This window comes from Passer domesticus, unplaced genomic scaffold (genome assembly GCF_036417665.1).
Source record: "Passer domesticus isolate bPasDom1 unplaced genomic scaffold, bPasDom1.hap1 HAP1_SCAFFOLD_139, whole genome shotgun sequence".
Lineage (NCBI taxonomy): Eukaryota > Metazoa > Chordata > Aves > Passeriformes > Passeridae > Passer > Passer domesticus.
This window is the reverse complement of record NW_026989930.1, coordinates 1,667-26,490: the sequence shown is the minus strand read 5'-3', so window position 1 is coordinate 26,490 and position 24,824 is coordinate 1,667. Positions and strand designations below refer to the sequence as shown.

At 47.2% G+C, this 24,824-nt stretch overlaps 1 protein-coding gene across 1 annotated transcript in view; it reads left to right on the top strand.

Annotated features, from left to right (window-relative positions):
* The window catches only part of POLD1 (DNA polymerase delta 1, catalytic subunit), a gene marked incomplete at its 5' end in the record, with an annotated part of 45,753 nt that extends 22,424 nt beyond the window's left edge, over nt 1-23,329 (top strand). Inside the window, 13 exon segments of the mRNA XM_064406115.1 lie at nt 795-942; nt 2,251-2,343; nt 4,728-4,865; nt 6,094-6,269; nt 8,397-8,549; nt 9,892-9,994; nt 14,800-14,932; nt 18,960-19,073; nt 20,328-20,380; nt 21,549-21,614; nt 21,793-21,824; nt 23,098-23,113; nt 23,115-23,329. Of these exon segments, the coding sequence (XP_064262185.1) occupies nt 795-942; nt 2,251-2,343; nt 4,728-4,865; nt 6,094-6,269; nt 8,397-8,549; nt 9,892-9,994; nt 14,800-14,932; nt 18,960-19,073; nt 20,328-20,380; nt 21,549-21,614; nt 21,793-21,824; nt 23,098-23,113; nt 23,115-23,195 (1,306 nt within the window).
* Between the last annotated feature and the right edge of the window lie 1,495 nt (nt 23,330-24,824).

Here is a 24,824-nt window from a genome sequence, read left to right as displayed (position 1 = left end):
GGTGTGCTCACCTGCAGGTCCTGGCAGGGTAACAGCAGCACAGGACCCAAAATGGGAATTTTTTTGAAATTTTCACCATTTCTGTGGGGATTATTGTGGAAATTTTGGGGATTCCTGTGGGGATTCTTGCCCAGGTGTGCTCACCTGTGCCCAGGTGAGCTTACCTGCAGGTCCTGGCAGGGTAAAGTGGGAAATTTGAGTGAATTTTTGACCATTTCTGTGGAAATTTTAGTGATTTCTGTGGGAAATTTTGGGGATTCCTGTGGGGATTCTTTCCCAGGTGTGCTCACCTGTGCCCAGGTGCGCTCACCTGCGGGTCCTGGCAGGGTAACGGCAGCACAGGACCCAAAATGGGAAATTTGAGTGAATTTGGGTGAATTTTTGACCATTTCTGTGGAAATTTTAGTGATTTGTGTGGAAATTTTGGGGATTCCTGTGGAGATTCTTGCCCAGGTGTGCTCACCTGTGCCCAGGTGCGCTCACCTGCGGGTCCTGGCAGAGTAAAGGCAGCAGAGGACCCAAAAATGGGAATTTGGGTGAATTTTTGACCATTTTTGTGGAGATTTTTGTGATTTCCATGGGCATTTCTGCCCAGGTGTGCTCACCTGCGCCCAGGTGCGCTCACCTGCGGGTCCCGGCAGGGTGAAGGCAGCACAGGACCCAAAATGGGAATTTTTGTGAAATTTTCACCATTTCTGTGGGGATTTGTGTGGAAATTTTGGGGATTTCTGTGGGGATTCTTGCCCAGGTGTGCTCACCTGCGCCCAGGTGAGCTCACCTGCGGGTCCCGGCAGGGTGAAGGCGGCGCTGGCCGAGGAGCAGGACCCCGAGCGGCGCCAGGTGCTGGACGGGCGGCAGCTGGCGCTCAAGGTCAGCGCCAACTCCGTCTACGGCTTCACCGGGGCGCAGGCCGGGCGCCTGCCCTGCCTCGAGATATCCCAGGTAACGCACCTGGGCACAGGTAACACACCTGGGCACACCTGGGAGGGGTCTGGGCACACCTGGGGCACAGCCCCAGCGCCGTCTACGGCCTCACTGGGGCGCAGGCCGGGCGCCTGCCCTGCCTCGAGATATCCCAGGTGAGCACAGGTAACACACCTGGGCACAGGTAAACACACCTGGGCACACCTGGGAGAGCCACAAACACACCTGGGCACACCTGGGAGGGGTCTGGGCACACCTGGGCACAGGTAACACACCTGGGCACACCTGGGAGGGGTCTGGGCACACCTGGGCACAGGTAACACACCTGGGCACGCCTGGGAGAGCCACAAACACACCTGGGCACAGGTAACACACCTGGGCACACCTGGGCACAGGTAAACACACCTGGGACAGCCACAAACACACCTGGGACAGCCACAAACACACCTGGGCACACCTGGGCACAGGTAACACACCTGGGAGGGGTCTGGGCACACCTGGGGCACAGGTAACACACCTGGGAGGGGTCTGGGCACACCTGGGCACAGGTAACACACCTGGGCACACCTGGGAGGGGTCTGGGCACACCTGGGCACAGGTAACACACCTGGGCACACCTGGGAGAGCCACAAACACACCTGGGCACACCTGGGAGGGGTCTGGGCACACCTGGGCACAGGTAAACACACCTGGGGACAGCCACAAACACACCTGGGATAGCCACAAACACATCTGGGCACACCTGGACACAGGTAACACACCTGGGAGGGGTTTGGGCACACCTGGGATAGCCCCAAACACACCTGGGCACACCTGGGCACAGGTAACACACCTGGGAGGGGTTTGGGCACACCTGGGACAGCCATAAACACACCTGGGCACAGGGAACACACCTGGGCACCCCCAAACCACACCTGAGGAGCCCAAATCACACCTGGGCACACCTGAGAACACCTGAGGGACACCTGGGCACACCTGGACACCCCCAAACCATACCTGTGTACACCTGGGCACACCTGAGGGACACCTGAGGGACACCTGGGGCACACCTGAGAACACCTGGGCACAGCTGAGGAACCCAAATCACACCTGGGCACACCTGAGGGACACCTGGGCACACCTGAGGGACACCTGGGGCACACCTGAGGGACACCTGGGCACACCTGAGAACACCTGGGCACACCTGAGAACACCTGGGCACAGCTGAGGAACCCAAATCACACCTGGGCACACCTGAGGGACACCTGAGCCTCACCTGGGCACACCTGAGGGACACCTGGGGCACACCTGGGCCTCACCTGAGCCCCACCTGTGCCTCACCTGCAGAGCGTCACCGGCTTCGGGCGCCAGATGATCGAGAAAACCAAACAGCTGGTGGAGAGCAAGTACCCGGACGTGCAGGTAACACACCTGGCACAGGTAACACACCTGGGCACACCTGGCACAGGTAACACACACCTGGGGACAGGTAACACAGCTGGTGGAGAGCAAGTACCCGGACGTGCAGGTAACGCACCTGGGCACACCTGGGGACAGGTAACACACCTGGGCACACCTGGGGACAGGTAACACAGCTGGTGGAGAGCAAGTACCCGGACGTGCAGGTAACGCACCTGGGCACACCTGGGGACACCTGGGGACAGGTAACACACATCTGGGGACAGGTAACACACACCTGGGGACAGGTAACACAGCTGGTGGAGAGCAAGTACCCGGACGTGCAGGTAACACACCTGGCACAGGTAACACACCTGGGCACACCTGGCACAGGTAACACCTGGCACAGGTAACACAGCTGGGCACAGCTGGGGACAGGTAACACACACCTGGGGGCAGGTGACACACACCTGGGCACACCTGGCACCTATTTTTGGGGTTTTTCGGGTGGATTTTGGGGTTTTTTGGGGTGCTGATGCCGAATTTCCCCCCCAGGTGGTGTACGGGGACACGGACTGGGTGATGTCACATTTTGTGACACTTTAATGCGATTTTGGGGCATTTTAACGCAATTTTCTTGTATTTTAATGGAATTTTTGTCTATTTCACTGGGGTTTTTGGGGTTTTTTGAGTGGATTTTGGGGTTTTTTGGGGTGCTGATCCCGATTTTGGGGTCCCCAACCCCGATTTTCCCCCCCAGGTGGTGTACGGGGACACGGACTGGGTGATGTCACCTGAGCGTGCCCGCCGTGCCATTTTGGGACATTTTAACGTGATTTTTGATGTTTCTGTGCAGGTTTTTGGGGTTTTTTTTGGGGTGAATTTGGGGTTTTTTAGGGTGCTGATCCCAATTTTGGGTCCCCAACCCCGAATTTCCCCCCCCAGGTGGTGTACGGGGACACAGACTCGGTGATGTCACCTGGGGCGTGCCCTCGGTGCCATTTTGGGCCATTTTAACGCGATTTTTGATGTTTCTGTGCAGGTTTTTGGTTTTTTTTTGGGGTGAATTTGGGGTTTTTTGGGGAGCTGATCCTGAATTTCGCCCCCAGGTGGTGTACGGGGACACGGACTCGGTGATGTGCTACCTGAGTATGCCCACTGTGCCATTTTGGGCCATTTTAACGCGATTTTGGTGCATTTTAATGCGATTTTTGTGTATTTTAGTGGGTTTTTGGGTTTTTTTTTGGGGTGAATTTGGGGTTTTTTGGGGTGCTGATCCCGAATTTCCCCCCCAGGTGGTGTACGGGGACACGGACTCGGTGATGTCACCTGAGGGGGACATTTTGGGCCATTTTAACGCAATTTCAGCGCATTTCAATGGAATTTTCACCTATTTCAATGGGGTTTTTGGGGTTTTTTGGGGTGAATTTGGGGTTTTTTGGGGTGCTGATCCCGAATTTCGCCCCCCAGGTGGTGTACGGGGACACGGACTGGGTGATGTCACCTGAGCGTGCCCTCGGTGCCATTTTGGGCCATTTTAACGCAATTTCAGTGCATTTCAATGGAATTTTCACCTATTTCAATGGGGTTTTTGGGGTTTTTTTGGTGGATTTTGGGGTTTTTTGAGTGGATTTTGGGGTTTTTTGGGGTGCTGATCCCGAATTTCGCCCCCCAGGTGGTGTACGGGGACACGGACTGGGTGATGTCACCTGAGCGTGCCCTCGGTGCCATTTTGGGCCATTTTAACGCAATTTCAGTGCATTTCAATGGAATTTTCACCTATTTCTATGGGGTTTTTGGGGTTTTTTGGGGTGTTTTTGGGGTTTTTTGGGGTGCTGATCCCGAATTTTGCCCCCCAGGTGGTGTACGGGGACACGGACTGGGTGATGTCACCTGGGGGGGACATTTTGGTGCATTTCAATGCGATTTTGGGCCATTTTAACGCGATTTTGGTGCATTTTAATGCAATTTTTGTGTATTTTAGTGGGTTTTGGGGTTTTTTTTTGGGGTGAATTTGGGGTTTTTTGGGGTGCTGATCCCGAATTTCCTGCCCCAGGTGGTGTACGGGGACACGGACTTGGTGATGTCACCTGGGGGGGACATTTTGGTGCATTTCAATGCGATTTTGGGCCATTTTAACACAATTTTGGTCCATTTTAATGCAATTTTTGATGTTTCTGTGCAGGTTTTTGGGGTTTTTTGGGGTGAATTTGGGGTTTTTTGGGGTGCTGATCCCGAATTTCCCTCCCCAGGTGGTGTATGGGGACACGGACTCGGTGATGTCACCTGGGCGGGACATTTTGGTGCATTTCAATGCAATTTTGGGCCATTTTAACGCAATTTTTGATGTTTCTGTGCAGGTTTTTGGGGTTTTTTGGGGTGATTTTGAGGTTTTTTGGGGTGCTGATCCCGAATTTCCCCCCCAGGTGGTGTACGGGGACACGGACTCGGTGATGTGCCGCCTGAGCGTGCCCTCGGTGCCCGAGGCGGCCGCCCTGGGCCGCGAGGTGGCCACCTGGGTGTCCGGCCACTTCCCCTCCCCCATCCGCCTGGAGTTCGAGAAGGTTCGGCCCCAAAAATCCGGGCAGGGGGCCCCAAAAATCCGGGGAGGGGTCCCCCGAATTTGGGGAGGGGTCTTCGAAATTTTGGGGGTTTAAAAAGGACCAAGGGGGACCTTAAAAGTTAAAAGAAAACTCCTGGAGGGGCTTTAAAGGGGGGATTTGGGGGGTTTTAGGGGAAATTTTGGGGGATTTTGGGTTTTTTAGGAAAGATTTTTGGGAAATTCTGGGGGTTTTTGAGTGGTTTTGGGGGGGATTCTGCGGGGGGCTAGGTTTTTGAGGGAGGATTTTGAGGTTTTGGGGGGGATATTGGGTTTTTTTGGGGAATTCTGGGGGTTTTTGAGAGGTTTTGGGGGATTTGGGATTTTTTTCAGGGGATTTGGGGGTTTTAGGGAAAATTTTGGGGTTTTGGGGAATTTTGGGGTTTGTAAGGAAAGATTTGGCATTTTTGGGGGGATTCTGGGTGATTTTGAGAGGTTTTGGGGGGAATTTGGGGGTTTTGGGAGGGGATTTTGGGGTTTTAGGGAATTTTGGGTTTTTTAGGAAAGATTTTGGGGGGATTCTGGGGTTTTTTGAGAGGTTTTGGGGGGATTTTGGGGGGATTTTCGGGTTTTAGGGAATTTTGGGGGCACTTTGTGTTTCTTAAAAGGGGATTTTGGGATGTTTGGGGGGGAATTTTGGGGTTTTGGGGGGAATTTTGGGGAGATTTTGGGTTTCTAAGGGGGAACTTTGGGGGTTTGGGGGGAATTTTGGGGTTTTTCCAGGGAGGAAAAAATCCCCATTAAAATTAAATAAAACCAGCTAAAAACTAGAAAAGAATGGAAGGGGGAAAATCTAAAAAATAGCTAAAAATTAGTAAAAAATAGCTCAAAATTAGTAAAAAATAGCTAAAAATTGGGAGGAAAAGCTAAAAAAATTGGAAAAAAGATAAAAAATGGGGGGAAACCTAAAAATGGGAAAAAACCTAAAAAAATTGGTAAAAATAGCTAAAAAATTGGAAAAAATCTTAAAAATAAGGGAAAAAAGCTAAAAATTGGTAAAAAGTAGCTAAGAAATTGGAGAAAAAAAAGCTAAAAATTGGGAAAAAAGCTGAAAAATTGGTAAAAAATAGTTAAAAATGTGAGAAAAAAGCTAAAAAAAAGCCAAAAAATGGGAGAAAAAAGCTGAAAATCTGGGGGGAATATTAGAAATTTGGGAAAAGAAAATTTTAGGGTTTTTTTTGTTTTTTTTCCAGGTGTACCTGCCCTATTTGCTGATCAGCAAGAAACGCTACGCCGGGCTCTGCTTCCCGGGGGGCTCCGGGGGGACCCCGAAATTGGACTGCAAGGGGCTGGAGGCCGTCAGGAGGGACAACTGTCCCCTGGCTGCCAACCTGGTGACGGCCTGCCTCCGGAGGATCCTGCTGCACAGGTGGGTTTGGGGCAAAAACGGCGAAAAACGGTGAAAAAACGGGGAAAAAATGGTGAAAAACGGTGAAAAAATGGGGAAAAATGGACAAAAAATGGGGAAATGTCCCAAAAATGGGCCAAGTGTCCCCTGGCTGCCAAGCTGGTGACAGCCTGCCTCAGGAGGATCCTGCTGCACAGGTGGGTTTGGGGCAAAAACGGCAAAAAACGGTGAAAAAACGGGGAAAAAATGGAGAAAAAACGGACAAAAATGAGGGAAAACAGAAAAAAATGGGATCATTTTAGTGTGAGTGGCAGCCTGCCTCCGGAGGATCCTGCTGCACAGGTGGGTTTGGGGCAAAAACGGCAAAAAACGGTGAAAAAATGGGGAAAAAATGGTGAAAAACGGTGAAAAAATGGGGAAAAATGGACAAAAAGTGGGGAAATGGCCCAAAAATGGGGCAAGTGTCCCCTGGCTGCCAAGCTGGTGACAGCCTGCCTCCGGAGGATCCTGCTGCACAGGTGGGTTTGGGGCAAAAACGGCAAAAAACGGTGAAAAACGGGGAAAAACGGTGAAAAAATGGAGAAAAATGGACAAAAAATGGTGAAAAACGGTGAAAAAATGGGGAAAAACGGACAAAAATGAGGGAAAACAGAAAAAAATGGGATCATTTTAGTGTGAGTGGCAGCCTGCCTCCGGAGGATCCTGCTGCACAGGTGGGTTTGGGGCAAAAACGGCAAAAAACGGTGAAAAAACGGTGAAAAACGGTGAAAAACGGTGAAAAAATGGGAGAAAAATGGACAAAAAATGGGGAAATGTCCCAAAAATGGGCCAAGTGTCCCCTGGCTGCCAAGCTGGTGACAGCCTGCCTGCGGAGGATCCTGCTGCACAGGTGGGTTTGGGGCAAAAACGGCAAAAAACGGTGAAAAAACGGTGAAAAAATGGAGAAAAACGGTGAAAAAATGGGAGAAAAATGGGAAAAAATGGGGAAATTGGGTGGGTTTGGGGTCAGTTTTGGGCTGGATTTGGGGCAGTTTTTGGGGTGAATTTGGGTCAGTTTTGGGTGGATTTGAAGTGGATTTGGGGTCAGTTTTGGGTCAGTTTTGAGGTCAGTTTGGAATGGATTTGGGGTCAGTTTTGGGGTGAATTTAGGATTGGTTTAGGGTCAGTTTTTGGGTCAGTTTTGTGTCAGTTTGGGCTGGATTTTGGGTCAGTTTTGGGTCAGTTTTGTGACAGTTTGGGCTGGATTTTGGGTCAGTTTGGGGTCAGTTTTTTGGTCTGTTTGGGATGGATTTGGGGTCAGTTTTGGGGTGGATTTGGGGTCAGTTTTGGGCTGGATTTGGGGTCACTTTTGGGTCAGATTTGAGATGGTTTCGGGTCAATTTTGGGGTCAGTTTTGACATGGATTTGGGATCAATTTTGGGTGGATTTGAGGTGAATTTGGGGCAGTTTTTGGGGTCAGTTTGGGCTGAATTACGGGTCAGTTTGGGGTCAGTTTTGGGCTGGATTCGGGGTCAGTTTAGGATCAGTTTTGTGTCAATTTTGGGGTCAGTTTGGGATGGATTTGGGGTCACGTTTGGGTCAGTTTGGGATCAGTTTTGTGTCAGTTTTGGGCTGGATTTGGTGTCAGTTTTGGGGTCAGTTTTGGGCTGGATTTGGGGTCTGTTTTGGGGTCGGTTTGGGGTCAGTTTTGGGCTGGATTTGGGGTCAGTTTTGGGTCAGTTTTGGGCTGGATTTGGGGTCTGTTTTGGGGTCGGTTTGGGGTCAGTTTTGGGCTGGATTTGGGGTCAGTTTTGGGTCAGTTTTGTGATGGTTTTGGGCTGGATTTGGGGTCAGTTTGGGATCAGTTTTGTGTCAGTTTTGGGCTGGATTTGGGGTCAGTTTTTGGGGTGGATTTGGGTCAGTTTTGGGTGGATTTGAGGTGGATTTTGGGATGAATTTGGGGCAGTTTTTGGGGTCAGTTTGGGTCAGTTTTGGGGTCTCTGATCCCCCCAATGCCCCAGGGACCCCCAGGGGGCCGTGGCCCACGCGCAGGAGGTGATCTCAGACCTGCTCTGGAACTGGGGTTTGGGGTCAGTTTGGGGTCAGTTTTGGGGTCAGTTTGGGTCAGTTTGGGTCAGTTTTGGGGTCTCTGATCCCCCAATCCCCCAGGGACCCCCAGGGGGCCGTGGCCCATGCGCAGGAGGTGATCTCAGACCTGCTCTGCAACCGCATCGACATCTCCCAGCTCGTTATCACCAAGGAGCTGACGAGGGCGGCCAACGCCTACAGCGCCCCCCAGGCCCACGTGGCCCTGGCTGAGAGGTGAGAAACCCAAAAAAAACTAAAAAACCCCAAAAAATCCAGCCCCAGAAACCCCAAAAACCCACCCAGGAACCCCAAAATCCCCTAAAAAACACCCAAAAAATCAGCCCAAATCCCAGCCAACGCCTGCAGCGCCCCCCAGGCCCACGTGGCCCTGGCTGAGAGGTGAGAAACCCCAAAAAACCCCCAAAATTACCCCAAAATCCAAAAAAAGCGGCCTTAAAAACCCCAAAAACTGATCCAGGAACCCCCAAAACCCCAAAATTACCCCAAAAGTCCAGCCCTAAAGACCCCAAAAACCCACCCAGGATCACCAAAATCCCCCAAAAACACACACAGAAACCCCAAAATTACCCCAAAATCCAAAAAATCCAGCCCCAGAAACCCCAAAAACCCTCCCAGGAACCCCAAAAACCCCAAAATTACCCCAAAAACCAAAAAAATCCAGCCCTAGAAACCCTAAAAACCCACCCAGGAACCCCAAAAACCCCAAAATTACCCCAAAAACACACCCAGGAACCCCAAAATTGCCCCAAAAACCCCAAAATCCAGCCCCAGAAACCCCAAAAACCCTCCCAGGAACCCCAAAAACCCCAAAATTATCCCAAAAACCCAGCCAGAAACCAAAAAACCACACTAAAATCCCACCCAGGAGCCCCAAAATCCCCTGAAAACCACCCAAAAAATTCCAAAAAAATTCTTCTTTCCCCTCCCAACAAATTTTGGAATTGTTAATCCCAAATTTGGTCATTTTTTCCCCAAATTTGGTCATTTTTTCCACAAACTTTGTCATTTCCCCCCAATTTTTGTCAATTTTTCCCCAAATTTTCTCATTTCCCCCCCAAATTTTCTCCTTTTCCCCCAAATTTTAATTTTTTTTCCCAAACTTTGTCTTTTTTTCCTCAAGTTTTCTTATTCCCCCCCAAATTTTCTCATTGTCCCCCCAAATTTTGAATTTTTTCCACTTAAATTTTCTCATTTCCCCCAAATTTTGTCTTTTTTCCCCAAAATTTTCTCATTTTCTCCCTGAATTTTCTCATTTCCCCCCAAATTTCCTCATTTTCCCCCAATTCTTCTCAATTTTCCCCCAATTTTTTTCATTTCCCCCCCAAATTTTTTCTTTCATTCCCCAAATTTTGTCAATTTTCCCCCTTAAATTTTCACATTTCCCCCCCAAATTTTGATTCTTTTTCCCAAATTTTCTCCTTTCCCCCCCCAAATTTTCTCCTTTTTTCCCTGAAATTTCCTCATTTCCCCCCAAATTTCCTCCTTTCCCCCCCAATTTTTCTCCTTTCCCCCCAGTTTTTCTCATTTTTCCCAATTTTTGTGTTTTTCGCCCCAGGCTGCGTCGCCGTGACCCCGGCAGCGCCCCCAGCCTGGGGGACCGGGTGCCCTACGTCATCGTCAGCGGCGCCCGCGGCCAGGCCGCCTACACCCGCTCCGAGGTCAGCCTCAAAACCCCAAATTTGGGGTAAAAAACCCCAAAATTGGGAAATTTGGGGTGAAAAAACCCAAATTGGGGTAAAAATCCCAAAAATTGGGGTAAAACCCAAACATTGGGGTCCCCTACGTCATCGTCAGCGGCGCCCGCGGCCAGGCCGCCTACACACGCTCAGAGGTCAGCCTCAAAGCCCCAAATTTGGGGTAAAAAACCCCAAAATTGGGAAATTTGGGGTGAAAAAACCCAAAATTGGGGAAAAAACCCCAAAATTGGGGTAACACCCAAACATTGGGGTCCCCTACGTCATCGTCAGCGGCGCCCGCGGCCAGGCCGCCTGCACACGGTCAGAGGTCAGCCTCAAAGCCCCAAATTTGGGGTAAAAAACCCCAAAATTGGGAAATTTGGGGTGAAAAAAACCAAAATTGGGGTAAAAACCCCCAAAATTGGGGTAAAACCCAAACATTGGGGTCCCCTACGTCATCGTCAGCGGCGCCCGCGGCCAGGCCGCCTACACACGGTCAGAGGTCAGCCTCGAAACCCCAAATTTGGGGTAAAAAACCCCAAAATTGGGAAATTTGGGGTGAAAAAACCCAAAATTGGGGAAAAAAAACCCCAAAATTGGGGTAACACCCAAACATTGGGGTCCCCTACGTCATCGTCAGCGGCGCCCGCGGCCAGGCCGCCTACACACGGTCAGAGGTCAGCCTCGAAACCCCAAATTTGGGGTAAAAAACCCCAAAATTGGGAAATTTGGGGTGAAAAAACCCAAAATTGGGGAAAAAAACCCCAAAATTGGGGTAACACCCAAACATTGGGGTCCCCTACGTCATCGTCAGCGGCGCCCGCGGCCAGGCCGCCTACACACGGTCAGAGGTCAGCCTCGAAACCCCAAATTTGGGGTAAAAAACCCCAAAATTGGGAAATTTGGGGTGAAAAAACCCAAAATTGGGGTAAAACCCCAAAAATTGGGGTAAAAACCAAAAATTGGGGTCCCCTACGTCATCGTCAGCGGCGCCCGCGGCCAGGCCGCCTACACCCGCTCCGAGGTCAGCCTCAAAACCCCAAATTTGGGAAAATTTGGGTCAAAAACCGCCAAAATTGGGAATTTTGGGACAAAACTCGCAAAAATTGGGGTAAAAACCCCAAAAATTGGAGTAAAACCCAAACATTGGGGTCCCCTACGTCATCGTCAGCGGCGCCCGCGGCCAGGCTGCCTACACACGGTCAGAGGTCAGCCTCAAAGCCCCAAATTTGGGGTAAAAAACCCCAAAATTGGGAAATTTGGGGTGAAAAAACCCAAAATTGGGGAAAAAACCCCAAAAATTGGGGTAAAACCCAAACATTGGGGTCCCCTACGTCATCGTCAGCGGCGCCCGCGGCCAGGCCGCCTACACACGGTCAGAGGTCAGCCTCAAAACCCCAAATTTGGGGTAAAAAACCCCAAAATTGGGAAATTTGGGGTGAAAAAAAACAAAATTGGGGTAAAAACCCCCAAAATTGGGGTAAAAACCCCCAAAATTGGGGTAAAACCCAAAAATTGGGGTCCCCTACGTCATCGTCAGCGGCGCCCGCAGCCAGGCCGCCTGCACATGCTCAGAGGTCAGCCTCAAAGCCCCAAATTTGGGTCAAAAAACCCCAAAATTGGGTCAAAAATCAAAAAAAATGGGAATTTTGGGACAAAACCCCCAAAAATTGGGGTAAAAACCCCAAAAATTGGGGAAAAACCCAATCATCATCATCGTCAGCGGCGCCCACGGCCAGGCCGCCTGCACACGCTCAGAGGTCAGCCTCAAAAACCCCAAATTTGGGAAAATTTGGGTCAAAAACCCCAAAAATTGGGAAATTTGGGAGAAAAATGGGGGAATTTGGGGGAAAAATAGGGGAATTTGGGGGAAATTTGGGGATGAGAGGTCAGTGGTCATTCAGAGGTCACCTGGCATCAAAAACCCCGAACTTTGGGGTAAAAAACCCAAAAAATGGGGAAATTTGGGAGAAAATTGGGGAAATTTGGGAGAAAATCGGGGAAATTTGGGGGAGTTTGGGGCGCTGAGGTCAGTGGTCACTCAGGGGTCAAAATCCCAAATATTTCCAATTTCTCCCAAAATTTCCCCAAATGTCCTAAATTTCTCCTTAAATTTTCCCAATTTCTCCCTGAATTTCCCCAATTTCCACCCCAAAAACCCCAAATTTCATGCAAAAAACCCCTGAATTTCCCCAATTTTCACCCCAAAAATCCCAAATTTCCCCAATTTCTCCCTGAATTTCCCCAATTTTCACCCCAAAATCCCCAGTTTCCTCCCAAAAACCCCAAATTCCCCCCAAAAAATCACAAATTTCCCCAATTTCTCTCTGAATTTCCCCAATTTCACCCCGAATTTCTCTGAATTTTCCCAATTTCACCAATTTCACTCCAAATTTTCCCAAATTTACCCCTAAAATCCCAAATATTTCCAATTTCTCCCAAAATTTCCCCAAATGTCCTAAATTTCTCCTTAAATTTCCCCAATTTCTCCCTGAATTTCCCCAGTTTTCATCCCAAAAACCCCAAATTTTCCACAAAAATCCCAAATTTTCCCAATTTCTCCCTGAATTTCCACCCCAAAAAATCCCAAATTTCCCCAATTTCTCCCTGAATTTCCCCAATTTCCACTCCAAAAATCCCCAATTTCTCCCCAAATTTCCCCAATTTCCACCCCAAAAAATCCCAAATTTCCCCAATTTCTCCCCGAATTTCCCCAATTTCCACTCCAAAAATCCCCAATTTCTCCCCAAATTTCCCCAATTTCCACCCCAAAAATCCCAAATTTTCCCAATTTTCTCCCTGAATTTCTCCATTTTCCACTCCAAAAATCCCAATTTCCACTCCAAAAATCCCAAATTTCCCCAATTTCTCCCTGAATTTCCCCAATTTCCACCCCAAAATTCCCAAATTTCCCCAAAAACCCCAATTCCCCCCAAAAAAATCCCAAAAATCCCCGATTTTCTCCCTGAATTTCACCAATTTCCACCCCAAAAATCCCAAATTTTCCCAATTTCTCCCCGAATTTCCCCAATTTCCACTCCAAAAATCCCAAATTTCCCCAATTTCTCCCTGAATTTCCCCAAATTTCCCCCCAAAAATCCCAAATTTCCCCAATTTCTCCCTGAATTTCCCCAATTTCCACCCCAAAAATCCCCAATTTCTCCCCGAATTTCCCCAAATTTCCCCCCAAAAATCCCAAATTTCCCCAATTTCTCCCTGAATTTCCCCAATTTCCACCCCAAAAATCCCAAATTTCCCCAATTTCTCCCTGAATTTCCCCAATTTCCACTCCAAAAATCCCAATTTCCACTCCAAAAATCCCAAATTTCCCCAATTTCTCCCTGAATTTCCCCAATTTCCACCCCAAAAATCCCAAATTTCCCCAATTTCTCCCTGAATTTCCCCAATTTCCACTCCAAAAATCCCCAATTTCTCCCCAAATTTCCCCAATTTCCACCCCAAAAATCCCAAATTTCCCCAATTTCTCCCTGAATTTCCCCAATTTCCACTCCAAAAATCCCAAATTTTCCCAATTTCTCCCCGAATTTCCCCAATTTCCACTCCAAAAATCCCAAATTTCCCCAATTTCTCCCTGAATTTCCCCAAATTTCCCCCCAAAAATCCCAAATTTCCCCAATTTCTCCCTGAATTTCCCCAATTTCCACCCCAAAAATCCCCAATTTCTCCCCGAATTTCCCCAAATTTCCCCCCAAAAATCCCTAATTTCCCCAATTTCTCCCTGAATTTCCCCAATTTCCACCCCAAAAATCCCAAATTTCCCCAATTTCTCCCTGAATTTCCCCAATTTCCACTCCAAAAATCCCAATTTCCACTCCAAAAATCCCAAATTTCCCCAATTTCTCCCTGAATTTCCCCAATTTCCACCCCAAAAATCCCAAATTTCCCCAATTTCTCCCTGAATTTCCCCAATTTCCACTCCAAAAATCCCAAATTTCCCCAATTTCTCCCTGAATTTCCCCAATTTCCACTCCAAAAATCCCCAATTTCTCCCCAAATTTCCCCAATTTCCACCCCAAAAATCCCAAATTTTCCCAATTTCTCCCTGAATTTCTCCAATTTCCACTCCAAAAATCCCAATTTCCACTCCAAAAATCCCAAATTTCCCCAATTTCTCCCTGAATTTCCACCCCAAAAATCCCAAATTTCCCCAATTTCTCCCTGAATTTCCCCAAATTTCCCCCCAAAAATCCCAAATTTTCCCAATTTCTCCCTGAATTTCCCCAATTTCCACCCCAAAATTCACAAATTTCCCCAAAAACTGCAATTCCCCCCAAAAAAATCCCAAAAATCCCCGATTTTCTCCCTGAATTTCCCCAATTTCCACTCCAAAAATCCCAATTTCCACTCCAAAAATCCCAAATTTCCCCAATTTCTCCCTGAATTTCCCCAATTTCCACTCCAAAAATCCCAAATTTCCCCAATTTCTCCCTGAATTTCCCCAAATTTCCCCCCAAAAATCCCAAATTTCCCCAATTTCTCCCTGAATTTCCCCAATTTCCACTCCAAAATTCCCAAATTTCCCCAATTTCTCCCTGAATTTCCCCAATTTCCACTCCAAAAATCCCAAATTTCCCCAATTTCTCCCTGAATTTCCCCAAATTTCCACCCCAAAAATCCCAAATTTTCCCAATTTCTCCCTGAATTTCCCCAAATTTCCCCCCAAAAATCCCAAATTTTCCCAATTTCTCCCTGAATTTCCCCAAGTTTCCCCCCAAAACCCCAATTTTCCCGAATTCCCGGGATTTCACCCCAAATTTCCCGTTCAGGACCCGGTGTTCGCGCTGGAGCAGAACCTGCCCATCGACACGCGCTACTACCTGGAGCAGCAGCTGAGCCGGCCCCTGCTGAGGATCTTCGAGCCCATCCTGGGCGAGGGCCGCGCCCAGGCCGTGCTGCTGCGTGAGTGCAGTCCCGAAATTCCCGAAATTTCCCAAAAATTCCCAAAAAACCGCGTCGAAATCGGAGAAAAAACGGCAAAAATGGAGCGAAAATTGCGCAAAATTCACTCAAATTGACCCAAAATCGACCCAAAATGAGCAGCTCTGAGTCCATCCTGGGTGATGGCAGGGCTGCTCCGTGAGTGAAATCCCAAAATTCCCAAAATTCCCCAAAAAACCGGGTCGAAATCGGAGCAAAAACGGCGAAAATGGAGCAAAAATCGAGCAAAATTCACCCAAAATTGACCCAAAATCGACCCAAAATGAGCAGCTCTGAGTCCGTCCTGGGCCCAGGGCATGCTGCTGCGTGAGTGGAATCCTAAAAATTCCAAAATTCCCAAAAATTCCCAAAATTCCCAAAAAACCGCGTCGAAATTGGAGCAAAAACAGCGAAAATGGCGCGAAAAATGAGCAAAATTCGTCAAAATTGACCCAAAATGAGCAACTCCAAACCCATCCTGGATCCAGCAGGTGCTGCCCCATGAATGAATTCCCAAAAATTCCAAAATTCCCAAAAGATCCCCCAAAAATTCCCAAAATTCTCCAAAATTCCCCAAAAAACCCACGTTGAAATCGGAGCAAAAACGGCGAAAATGGAGCGAAAATGGAACAAAATTTGCCCAAAATTGACCCAAATTGATCCAAAATTCACCCAAAATGAGCAGCTCTGAGCCCGTCCTGGGTCAGGGCAGGGCTGCTGCGTGAGTGGAATCCCAAAATTCCCGAAATTCCCAAAAATTCCCAAAAAAACGTGTCGAAATCGGAGCAAAAATGGAGCGAAAAATGAGCAAAAATTGTCAAAATTGACCCAAAATCGAAGGAAATTCACCCAAAATGAGCAGCTCCAAGCCCATCCTGAGCACAGCTGGTGCTGCTCCCTGAGTGAAATCCCAAAAAATCCAAAATTCCCAAAAATTTCCCCAAAAAAATCCCAAAATTCCAAAAAAACCCCGCGAAAATCCCAAAATCGGAGCCAAAACGGAGCAAAATTGTCCCAAAATTGACCCAAATTTACTCTCAAATATCCCTGCTGAGGATCTTCGAGCCCATCCTGGGCGAGGGCCGCGCCCAGGCCGTGCTGCTGCGTGAGTGCAGTCCCGAAATTCCCAAAAAAATCCGAAATTCCCAAAAAACCGCGTCGAAATCGGAGCAAAAACGGCGAAAATGGAGCGAAAATCGCGCAAAATTCACTCAAATTGACCCAAAATCGACCCAAAATGAGCAGCTCTGAGACCATCCTGGGCCCAGGCCGTGCTGCTGCGTGAGTGCAGTCCCAAAAATTCCAAAATTCCCAAAAATTCCCAAAAAACCGCGTCGAAATCAGAGCAAAAACGGCGAAAATGGAGCAAAAATCGCACAAAATTCACTCAAAATTCACCCAAAATGTGCAGGTCCAAGCCCATCCTGGGCCCAGGGGGTGATGCTCTGGGAGTGAATTCCCAAAAATTCCCAAATTCCCAAAAGATCCCCCAAAAATTCCCAAAATTCTCCAAAATTCCCCAAAAAACCGGGGTCGAAATCGGAGCGAAAATGGAGCGAAAATGGAACAAAATTTGCCCAAAATTGACCCAAATTGACCCAAAATTCACCCAAAATGAGCAGCTCTGAGCCCGTCCTGGGTCAGGGCAGGGCTGCTGCGTGAGTGGAATCCCAAAATTCCCAAATTCCCAAAAATTCCCAAAAAAACGTGTCGAAATCGGAGCAAAAATGGAGCGAAAAATGAGCAAAAATTGTCAAAATTGACCCAAAATCGAAGGAAATTGACCCAAAATGAGCAGCTCTGAGTCTGTCCTGGGTCAGGACAGGGCTGCTCTGTGAGTGAATTCCCAAAAAATCCAAAATTCCCAAAAGATCCCCCAAAAATTCCCAAAATTCTCCAAAATTGCCCCAAAAAAAAGCGTCGAAATCGGAGCAAAAACAGCGAAAATGGAGCAAAAATGAGCAAAATTCACCCAAAATTGACCCAAATTGACCCAAAATGAGCAGCTCTGAGTCCGTCCTGGGTGAATTCCCAAAAAATCCAAAATTCCCAAAAATTTCCCCCAAAAAATCCCAAAATTCCAAAAAAACCCCACGAAAATCCCAAAATCGGAGCCAAAACGGAGCCAAATTTGGGGTGGATTTTTTTGGGATTTTTTGAGGTTTTTGGGACTTTTGGATTTCGGGGGGAGATTTTTTGGGAGGATTTTTTGGGGTTTTTTTGAAGGGAATTTTGGGTTTTTTTGAGAATTTGGGGGGGGATTTTTTGGGGGAATTTTGGGGATTTTTTTGTGATTTTGGTTTTTTTGGGGGGATTTTTTTGGGGAATTTTTGGGGTTTTTGGGTGGTTTTTTGGGGGAATTGCTGGGGTTTTTTGGCTGATTTTGGTTTTTTAGGGGGATTTTTTGGGGAATTTTTGGGGTTTTTTTTTCTGGGAACTTTGGGGTTTTTTTGGGGGAGGATTTTTGGGGGGATTTTTGTTTTTTTGGGGGGATTTTGGGGGAAATTTTTGGGGATTTTTGGGGGGATTTTGGGAGTTTTTTGGGGGGATTTTTGGGGGTTTTGGGGGGCGGGATTTGGGGGTTTTGGGGGGATTTTTGAGTGTTTTGGGGGGGGATTTTTTGGGGGGTTTTGAGGTTTTTGGGGGGAATTTTTTGGGGGGGTTTTTTGGGTTTTTTTTGGCGGGAATTTTTTGGGGCTTGTTTGGAATGCTTTGTTTTTACTTTTTTTTGTGTTTTTCACAATCCCCTTAGAGGGGAGCACACTCGCTGCAAGACCCTGCTGAGCGCCCGCTCCGGGGGGAGTTGGACATGGATTTTTGGGATTTTTTGGGGGGGAAATTTTGGGATTTTTTTTTTTTAGTTTTTGGGGGGATTTTGGGGGGATTTTTTTAGGTTTTTGGGGGGATTTTTTGGATGATTTTTGGGGATCTTTGGGGATTTTTTGGGGGGAATTTTAGGGATTTTTGGGGGATTTTGGGGGTTTTTAGGGGGATTTTTGGGGTTTTTTTAGGTGATTTTTGGGTTTGTGAGGGGATTTTTGGGGTTTTTTTAGGTGATTTTTGGGGTGTTTGAGGGGATTTTTGGGGTTTTTTTTGGGTGATTTTTTGGGTCTTTAGGGGGATTTTTTAGGGAGTTTTTGGGGGTTTTTTGGGGTCTTTGGGGGGATTTTTTGGGGCTTTTTTAGGGGGGATTTTTGGGGTTTTTTGAGGGGATTTTTGGGGGGTTTTTGCAGTTTTTTTGGGTTTTAGAGGGGATTTTTTGAGTTTTTTGGGGGGGATTTTGGGGGTTTTTTGCGGGAATTTTTGAAGGGGTTTTTTTGTGGATTTCGGGATGGATTTTTTTAACTTTTTTTCGTGCTTTTCACCCCAAATTTCTGCCCAGAGGGGGAGCACACTCGCTGCAAGACCCTGCTGACGGCGCGCTCCGGGGGGAGTTGGGTCATTCTGGGCTGGATTTTTGGGGGAATTTTGGGGTTTTTTGGGTCCCAACGACTCCGGGATTTTTGGGGGGAATTTTTGGTGATTTTGGGGGGGGATTTTTGCTTTTGTTGGGGGATTTTTTGGGATTTTTTTTGGGGGAACTTCCGGGTTTTTTTGGGAGGATTTTTGGGTATTTTTGGGGCGTCTTTGGGGGGATTTTTTGGGGTTTTGAGGGGGGATTTTTGGGGGTTTTTAGGGGGGGATTTTTGGGGTTTGTGAGGGGATTTTTGGGGTTTTTTTGGGTGATTTTTTGGGGTCTTTAGGGGGATTTTTTAGGGAATTTTTGGGGGTTTTTTGGGGTCTTTGGGTGGATTTTTTGGGGCTTTTTTAGGGGGGATTTTTGGGGTTTTTTGAGGGGATTTTTGGGGGTTTTTGCAGTTTTTTTTGGGTTTTAGAGGGGATTTTTTGAGTTTTTTGGGGGGGATTTTTGGGGTTTTTTGCGGGAATTTTTGAAGGGGTTTTTTTGTGGATTTCGGGATGGATTTTTTTGACTTTTTTTCGCGTTTTTCACCCCCAAATTTCTGCCCAGAGGGGGAGCACACTCGCTGCAAGACCCTCCTGACCGCCCGCTCCGGGGGTCTCTGCGCCTTCACCTCCAAGCGCAGCAGCTGCGTCGGCTGCCGGGCCCTGCTGCCCCACCACGGTGAGAGACCCCTAATTAACTCATTAACGAGCCCCCGCGCTAATTAACCTGAAATTCGTCCCCTCAGGCCGGAATTGAGGCGGTTTTAGCAAAAAAAACGGGGCAAAAATGGCTAAAAATCCCAAAATTGAACGTTAAAATATGTGAGGGTCGTAATTAAAGACCCCTCCTCAAATTAATTAACTTAATATCCACTTAATTAGTGAGTTCTGCCCTAATTAACCGCGGGATCCAGCCCCACAGGCTGGAATTGAGGCGGTTTTAGCAAAAAAAACGGGGCAAAAAATGGGCAAAAAACCCAAAATTGGAAATTAAGAAATGGGATTCTTGTAATTAAAGCCCCCTCCTCAAATTAATCACCCCAATTTCTGCCTTAATTAATGAGTTCTGCCCTAATTAACCTGAAATTCATCCCCTCAGGCCGGAATTTAGGTGGATTTACAAAAAAAAAAGGGTCAAAAATGCCCAAAATTGAACATTAAAATGTGGGATTCTTGTAATTAAAGACCCCTCCTCAAATTAATTACCCCAATATCCACCCTAATTAATGAGCTTTGCCCTAATTAACCACAGGATCCAGCCCCTCAGGCCGGAATTGAGGCGGTTTTAGCAAAAAAAACGGGGCAAAAATGGCAAAAAACCCAAAATTGGAAATTAAGAAATGGGATTCTTGTAATTAAAGCCCCCTCCTCAAATTAATCACCCCAATTTCTGCCTTAATTAATGAGTTCTGCCCTAATTAACCTGGAATTCATCCTCTCAGGCTGGAATTGTAGGCGGTTTTACCAAAAAAAAAGGGTCAAAAATGGGCAAAAAACCCAAAATTTGACTTAAAAAAAGGGGATCCTTGGGATTGAAGAATTCTCCCCTAATTAATTACCCCAATATCCACCTTAATTAGTGAGTTCTGTCCTAATTAACCTGAAATTCATCCTCTCAGCCCGGAATTTAGGCGGTTTTACCAAAAAAAAAGGGTCAAAAATGGGCAAAAAACCCAAAATTGGACGTTTAAAAATGGGATTCTTATAATTAAAGCCTCCTCCTCTAATTAACCAACCCTAATTAACGCCCCCAACCCTAATTAACGATCTCGAGCGAAGATTAACCCGAAGTTAATCCCCTCTCCCCAAAAGGGGGGTCCCAAAACCCCCAAAATTCGGCACAAAAACCCCAAAAATGAGGGGGGGGTTGGGCCCAAATTAACAAAAATTAATGAAGATTGATGAAATTAATGGTAATTAATTAAAATCTCAGGTGCAGTTTGCGATTTCTGCCGCCCGAAGGAATCCGAGCTCTACCAGAAAGAGGTGGGGGCCGAATTTTGGGTCAAAATTGGGGAATTTTGGGTCAAAATTGGGAATTTTGGGGGTTTGGGATCCCAAATTTGGGATTTTGGGGTTCAAAATTTGGGAATTTTGAGTCCAAATTTGGGAATTTTGGGGGTTTGGAGTCCCAAATTTGGGATTTTGGGGTTCAAAATTTGGGAATTTCGGGTTTTGGGGTTTCAGATTTGGGGAATTTGGGTTCAAAATTTGGGAATTTTGAGTCCAAATTTGGGAATTTTGGGGGTTTGGGGTTTCAGATTCGGGAATTTTAGGTCCTAAATTTGGGAATTTTGGGGTTTTTGGGTCCCGAATTTGGGGTTTTGGGGTTCAAATTTGGGAATTTGGGGTATTTGGGTCTCAAAGTTGGAATTTTGGGGTCCCGAATTTGAGATTTTGGGTCCAAATTTGGGAATTTTGGGGGTTTGGGGTCTCGAATTTGGGGATTTTCTGGGTTTGGGTCCTGAATTTGGGAATTTTGGGGGTTTGGGGGTCCCGAAATTGGGATTTTGGGGGTTTTGGGTCCTAAATCCGATTTTGGGTTATTTTTTCCTATTTTTGGGACATTTTTGGGTTATTTTAGGATATTTTTGTCCCCAGGTGTCCCAGGTGTGGCACCTGGAGGTGATTTTGGGTTATTTTTGATTACTTTGGGGGATATTTTGAACATTTTTGGATGTTTTTGTCCCCCCCAGGTGTCCCAGGTGCGGCACCTGGAGGTGATTTTGGGATATTTTTTGGGTTATTTCAGGACATTTTGAGTTATTTTAGGATATTTTGTCCCCCCCAGGTGTCCCAGGTGTGGCACCTGGAGGTGATTTTGATTTATTTTAGGATATTTTAGGATATTTTAGTGACATTTTGGGTGTTTTTGTCCCCCCAGGTGTCCCAGGTGTGGCACCTGGAGGTGATTTTGGGATATTTTTGGGATATTTCAGGACATTTTGGGTTATTTTAGGATATTTTGTCCCCCCAGGTGTCGCAGGTGTGGCACCTGGAGGTGATTTTGGGATATTTTTGGGTTATTTCAGGACATTTTGGGTTATTTTAGGATATTTTGTCCCCCCCAGGTGTCGCAGGTGTGGCACCTGGAGGTGATTTTGGGTTATTTTAGGATATTTTAGTGACATTTTGTGTGTTTTTGTCCCCCCAGGTGTCGCAGGTGTGGCACCTGGAGCGCAGCTTCGCGCGGCTCTGGAGCCAGTGCCAGCGCTGCCAGGCTCGCTGCTGCAGGACGTGCTCTGCACCAGGTACCTTTGTGTCACCTGTGTCACCTGTTGTGTCACCTGTGTGTCACCTGTGTGTCACCTGTGTCACCTGTGTCATCATTCCTGTCACCTCTGTCACCTTCTGTGTCACCCTCTGTGTCACCTGTGTCACCCCCGGTGTCAGCCCAGGGCTCGCTGCTGCAGGACGTGCTCTGCACCAGGTACCTTTGTGTCACCTGTGTCACCTGTGTGTCACCTGTGTCACCTGTGTCACCTCCCTGTCACCTGCCACCCTCCCTGTGTCACCTGTGTCACCCCAAACCCCCCGGTGTCAGCCCAGGGCTCGCTGCTGCAGGACGTGCTCTGCACCAGGTACCTGTGTGTCACCTGTGTGTCACCTGTGTGTCACCTGTGTCACCTCCCTGTCACCTGTGTGTCACCTGTGTGTCACCTGTGTCATCATCCCTGTGTCACCTGTGTCACCCCAAACCCCCCCGGTGTCACCTGTGTCACCTCCCTGTCACTTTGGTCACCTGTGTCACCCCCCTGTGTGTCACCTGTGTCACCTCCCTGTCACCTTCTGTGTGTCCCTTGTGTCACCTGGGTCACCTCCCTGTGTCACCCCACCTGTGTCACCTCTCTGTCCCCTCCCTGTCACCCTCTGGGTCACCTGTGTCACTTCTGTGTCACCTTCTGTGTCACCTGTCACCTTGTCACCTGTCACCTCACCTGTGTCACTCGCTCAGGACTCCTCGGTCACCCCTCCAATGTCCAAAATACCCCAAAAAAACCCCAAAATCCCCCCCAAAAAATCCCCCCCCAAAATCCCCCCCCCAAAATTCCCCAACCCCCCCAAAACCCACCCAAAAACCCCAAAATCCCCCCCCAAAAAAACCCCAAATCCCCCCCCAAAAAAACCCCCAAAATCCCCCCAAAAACCCACCCAAAAAACCCCAAAATCCTCAAAAAAAATTCCCCAAACCCCCCCCAAAAATTCCCCCCAAAAAACCCGAAAATCCCCCCCAAAAAATCCCCAAAAATCCCCCCAAAAAATCCCCAAAAATCCCCCCAAAAAATCCCAAAAAATCCCCCAAAAAATCCCCAAAAATCCCCCAAATCTTTCCAAAATCCCCAAAAATCCACCCAAAAAATCCCCAAAATGCCCCCAGAAATTCTCCCAAAAAAAGCCCTAAAAATCCCCCCAAAAAACCCCCAAAATTCCCAAAAAACCACAAAAAATTCCCCCCAAAATCCCCCCAAATCCCCAAAAAATCCCCCAAATCCAAAAAAACCCAAAAATCACCCCAAAAAATCCACCAAAAAAAAACCCCAAAAAATTTTTAAAAAAACCCCCAAACCCTCCAAAAATCGCCCAAAAATTCTCCAAAAAAATCAAAAAAATCCCCCAAAAATCCCCAAAAAATCCCCAAAAAATCCCCAAAAAATTCCCAAACACCCCAAAACCCCCAAAATCTCCCCAAATTTCTCCCCCAGCCGGGACTGCCCCATTTTTCTACATGCGCCGCAAGGTGCAGAAGGACCTGGAGGCGCAGCAGGAGCTGCTCCGGCGCTTCGGCGACCACGACTGGTGAAAAACCCCAAAAACGCCCCAAAACTGCCCCAAAAAATTCCAAAATTTGGGATTTTCGGGGATTTTCGGGGCGGGTTCTCAGCCCCTGCCCCGGTTTTTTGTACGGAGATTTAATAAAAAGATGATTTTTAGTAATTTTTTTGTGATTTCTTTTGGGTTTTTTATGAGTATTTTGTGGTTATTTGTTCAATTTTGGGTTTTAAATGAATTTTTTGTAATTTTTTGGGATTTTTGAGGGGGGTTTTGTGTAGATTTTGGGGGTTTTTTTGGGGTTTTTTAGGGATTTTTTGGCATTTTTGGGGGGATTTTTAAATAGAAATTTCCAATTTCCACTTCGGCCGCTAGGGGGGCGCACTGCTACTGGGCGTGGCTTGTTGATTGACAGCGCTCCCGACCAATCAGAGTGCAGCAAAAAAGGCCGAAAACCCCTAAATTTGGGATTTTCGGGGCGGGTTCTCAGCCCCTGCCCCGGTTTTTTGTACGGAGATTTAATAAAAAGATGATTTTTAGTGATTTTTTTTGTGATTTCTTGATATTTTTTATGAGTATTTTGAGGTTATTTGTACAATTTTCGGTTTTAAATAAAATTTTTGGGGATTTTGGGGGGATTTTTTGGGATTAGTTTTGGGGATTTTTTGGGTTTTTTAGGGATTTTTAGGCTTTTTTTTTTTTGATTTTTAAATGGAAATTTCCAATTTCCACTTCGGCCGCTAGGGGGGCGTACTGCTACTGGGCGTGGCTTGTTGATTGACAGCGCTCCTGACCAATCAGAATGCAGCAAAAGTGGTTGTAAACCACCACAAAACAGCCTAAAAAAAACCCCTAAATTTGGGATTTTCGGGGCTTTTCAGGGCGGGTTCTGAGCCCCTGCCCCGGTTTTTTGTACGGAGATTTAATAAAAAGATGCTTTTTAGTGATTGTTTTTGTGATTTCTTTTGGTCATTTGAAGTATATTTTGTGATTATTTATTCATTTTTTGGGTTTGAAATGATTTTTTGGGATTTTTTGGGATTTTTTGGGGGGGGGTTTGTGTAGATTTTGGGGGTTTTGGGGGATTTTTGGGGATTTTTTTACAGTTTTTTTGGATTTTTAATAGAAATTTCTAATTTCCACTTCAGCGCTGGGGGGCGCTCTGCCAGCGGGCGTGGCTTGTTGATTGACAGCGCTCCTGACCAATCAGTGTGCAGCAAAAGTGGCTGTAAACCACCACAAAACAGCCCCAAAAAACCCCTAAATTTGGGATTTTCGGGGATTTTCGGGGCGGGTTCTCAGCCCCTGCCCCGGTTTTTTGTACAGAGATTTAATAAAAAGATGATTTTTTAGTGACTTTTGTTGGGGTTTATTATGAATTTTTATGGATATTTTGGGGGGTTTTATAGATTTTTTTGGGTTTTAAATGTATTTTTGGGGGGATATTTTGGGATTTTTTTGGTTTTTTGAGGGATTTTTTTGGGATTTTTAGGGATTTTTTGGGGATTTTTAAATGGAAATTTCTAATTTCCACTTCGGCCGCTAGGGGGCGCACTGCTACTGGGCGTGGCTTGTTGATTGACAGCGCTCCCGACCAATCAGTGTGCAGCAAAAGCATGTCCAGCCTGCCCCAAAAAACCCAGATTTGGGATTTTCGGGG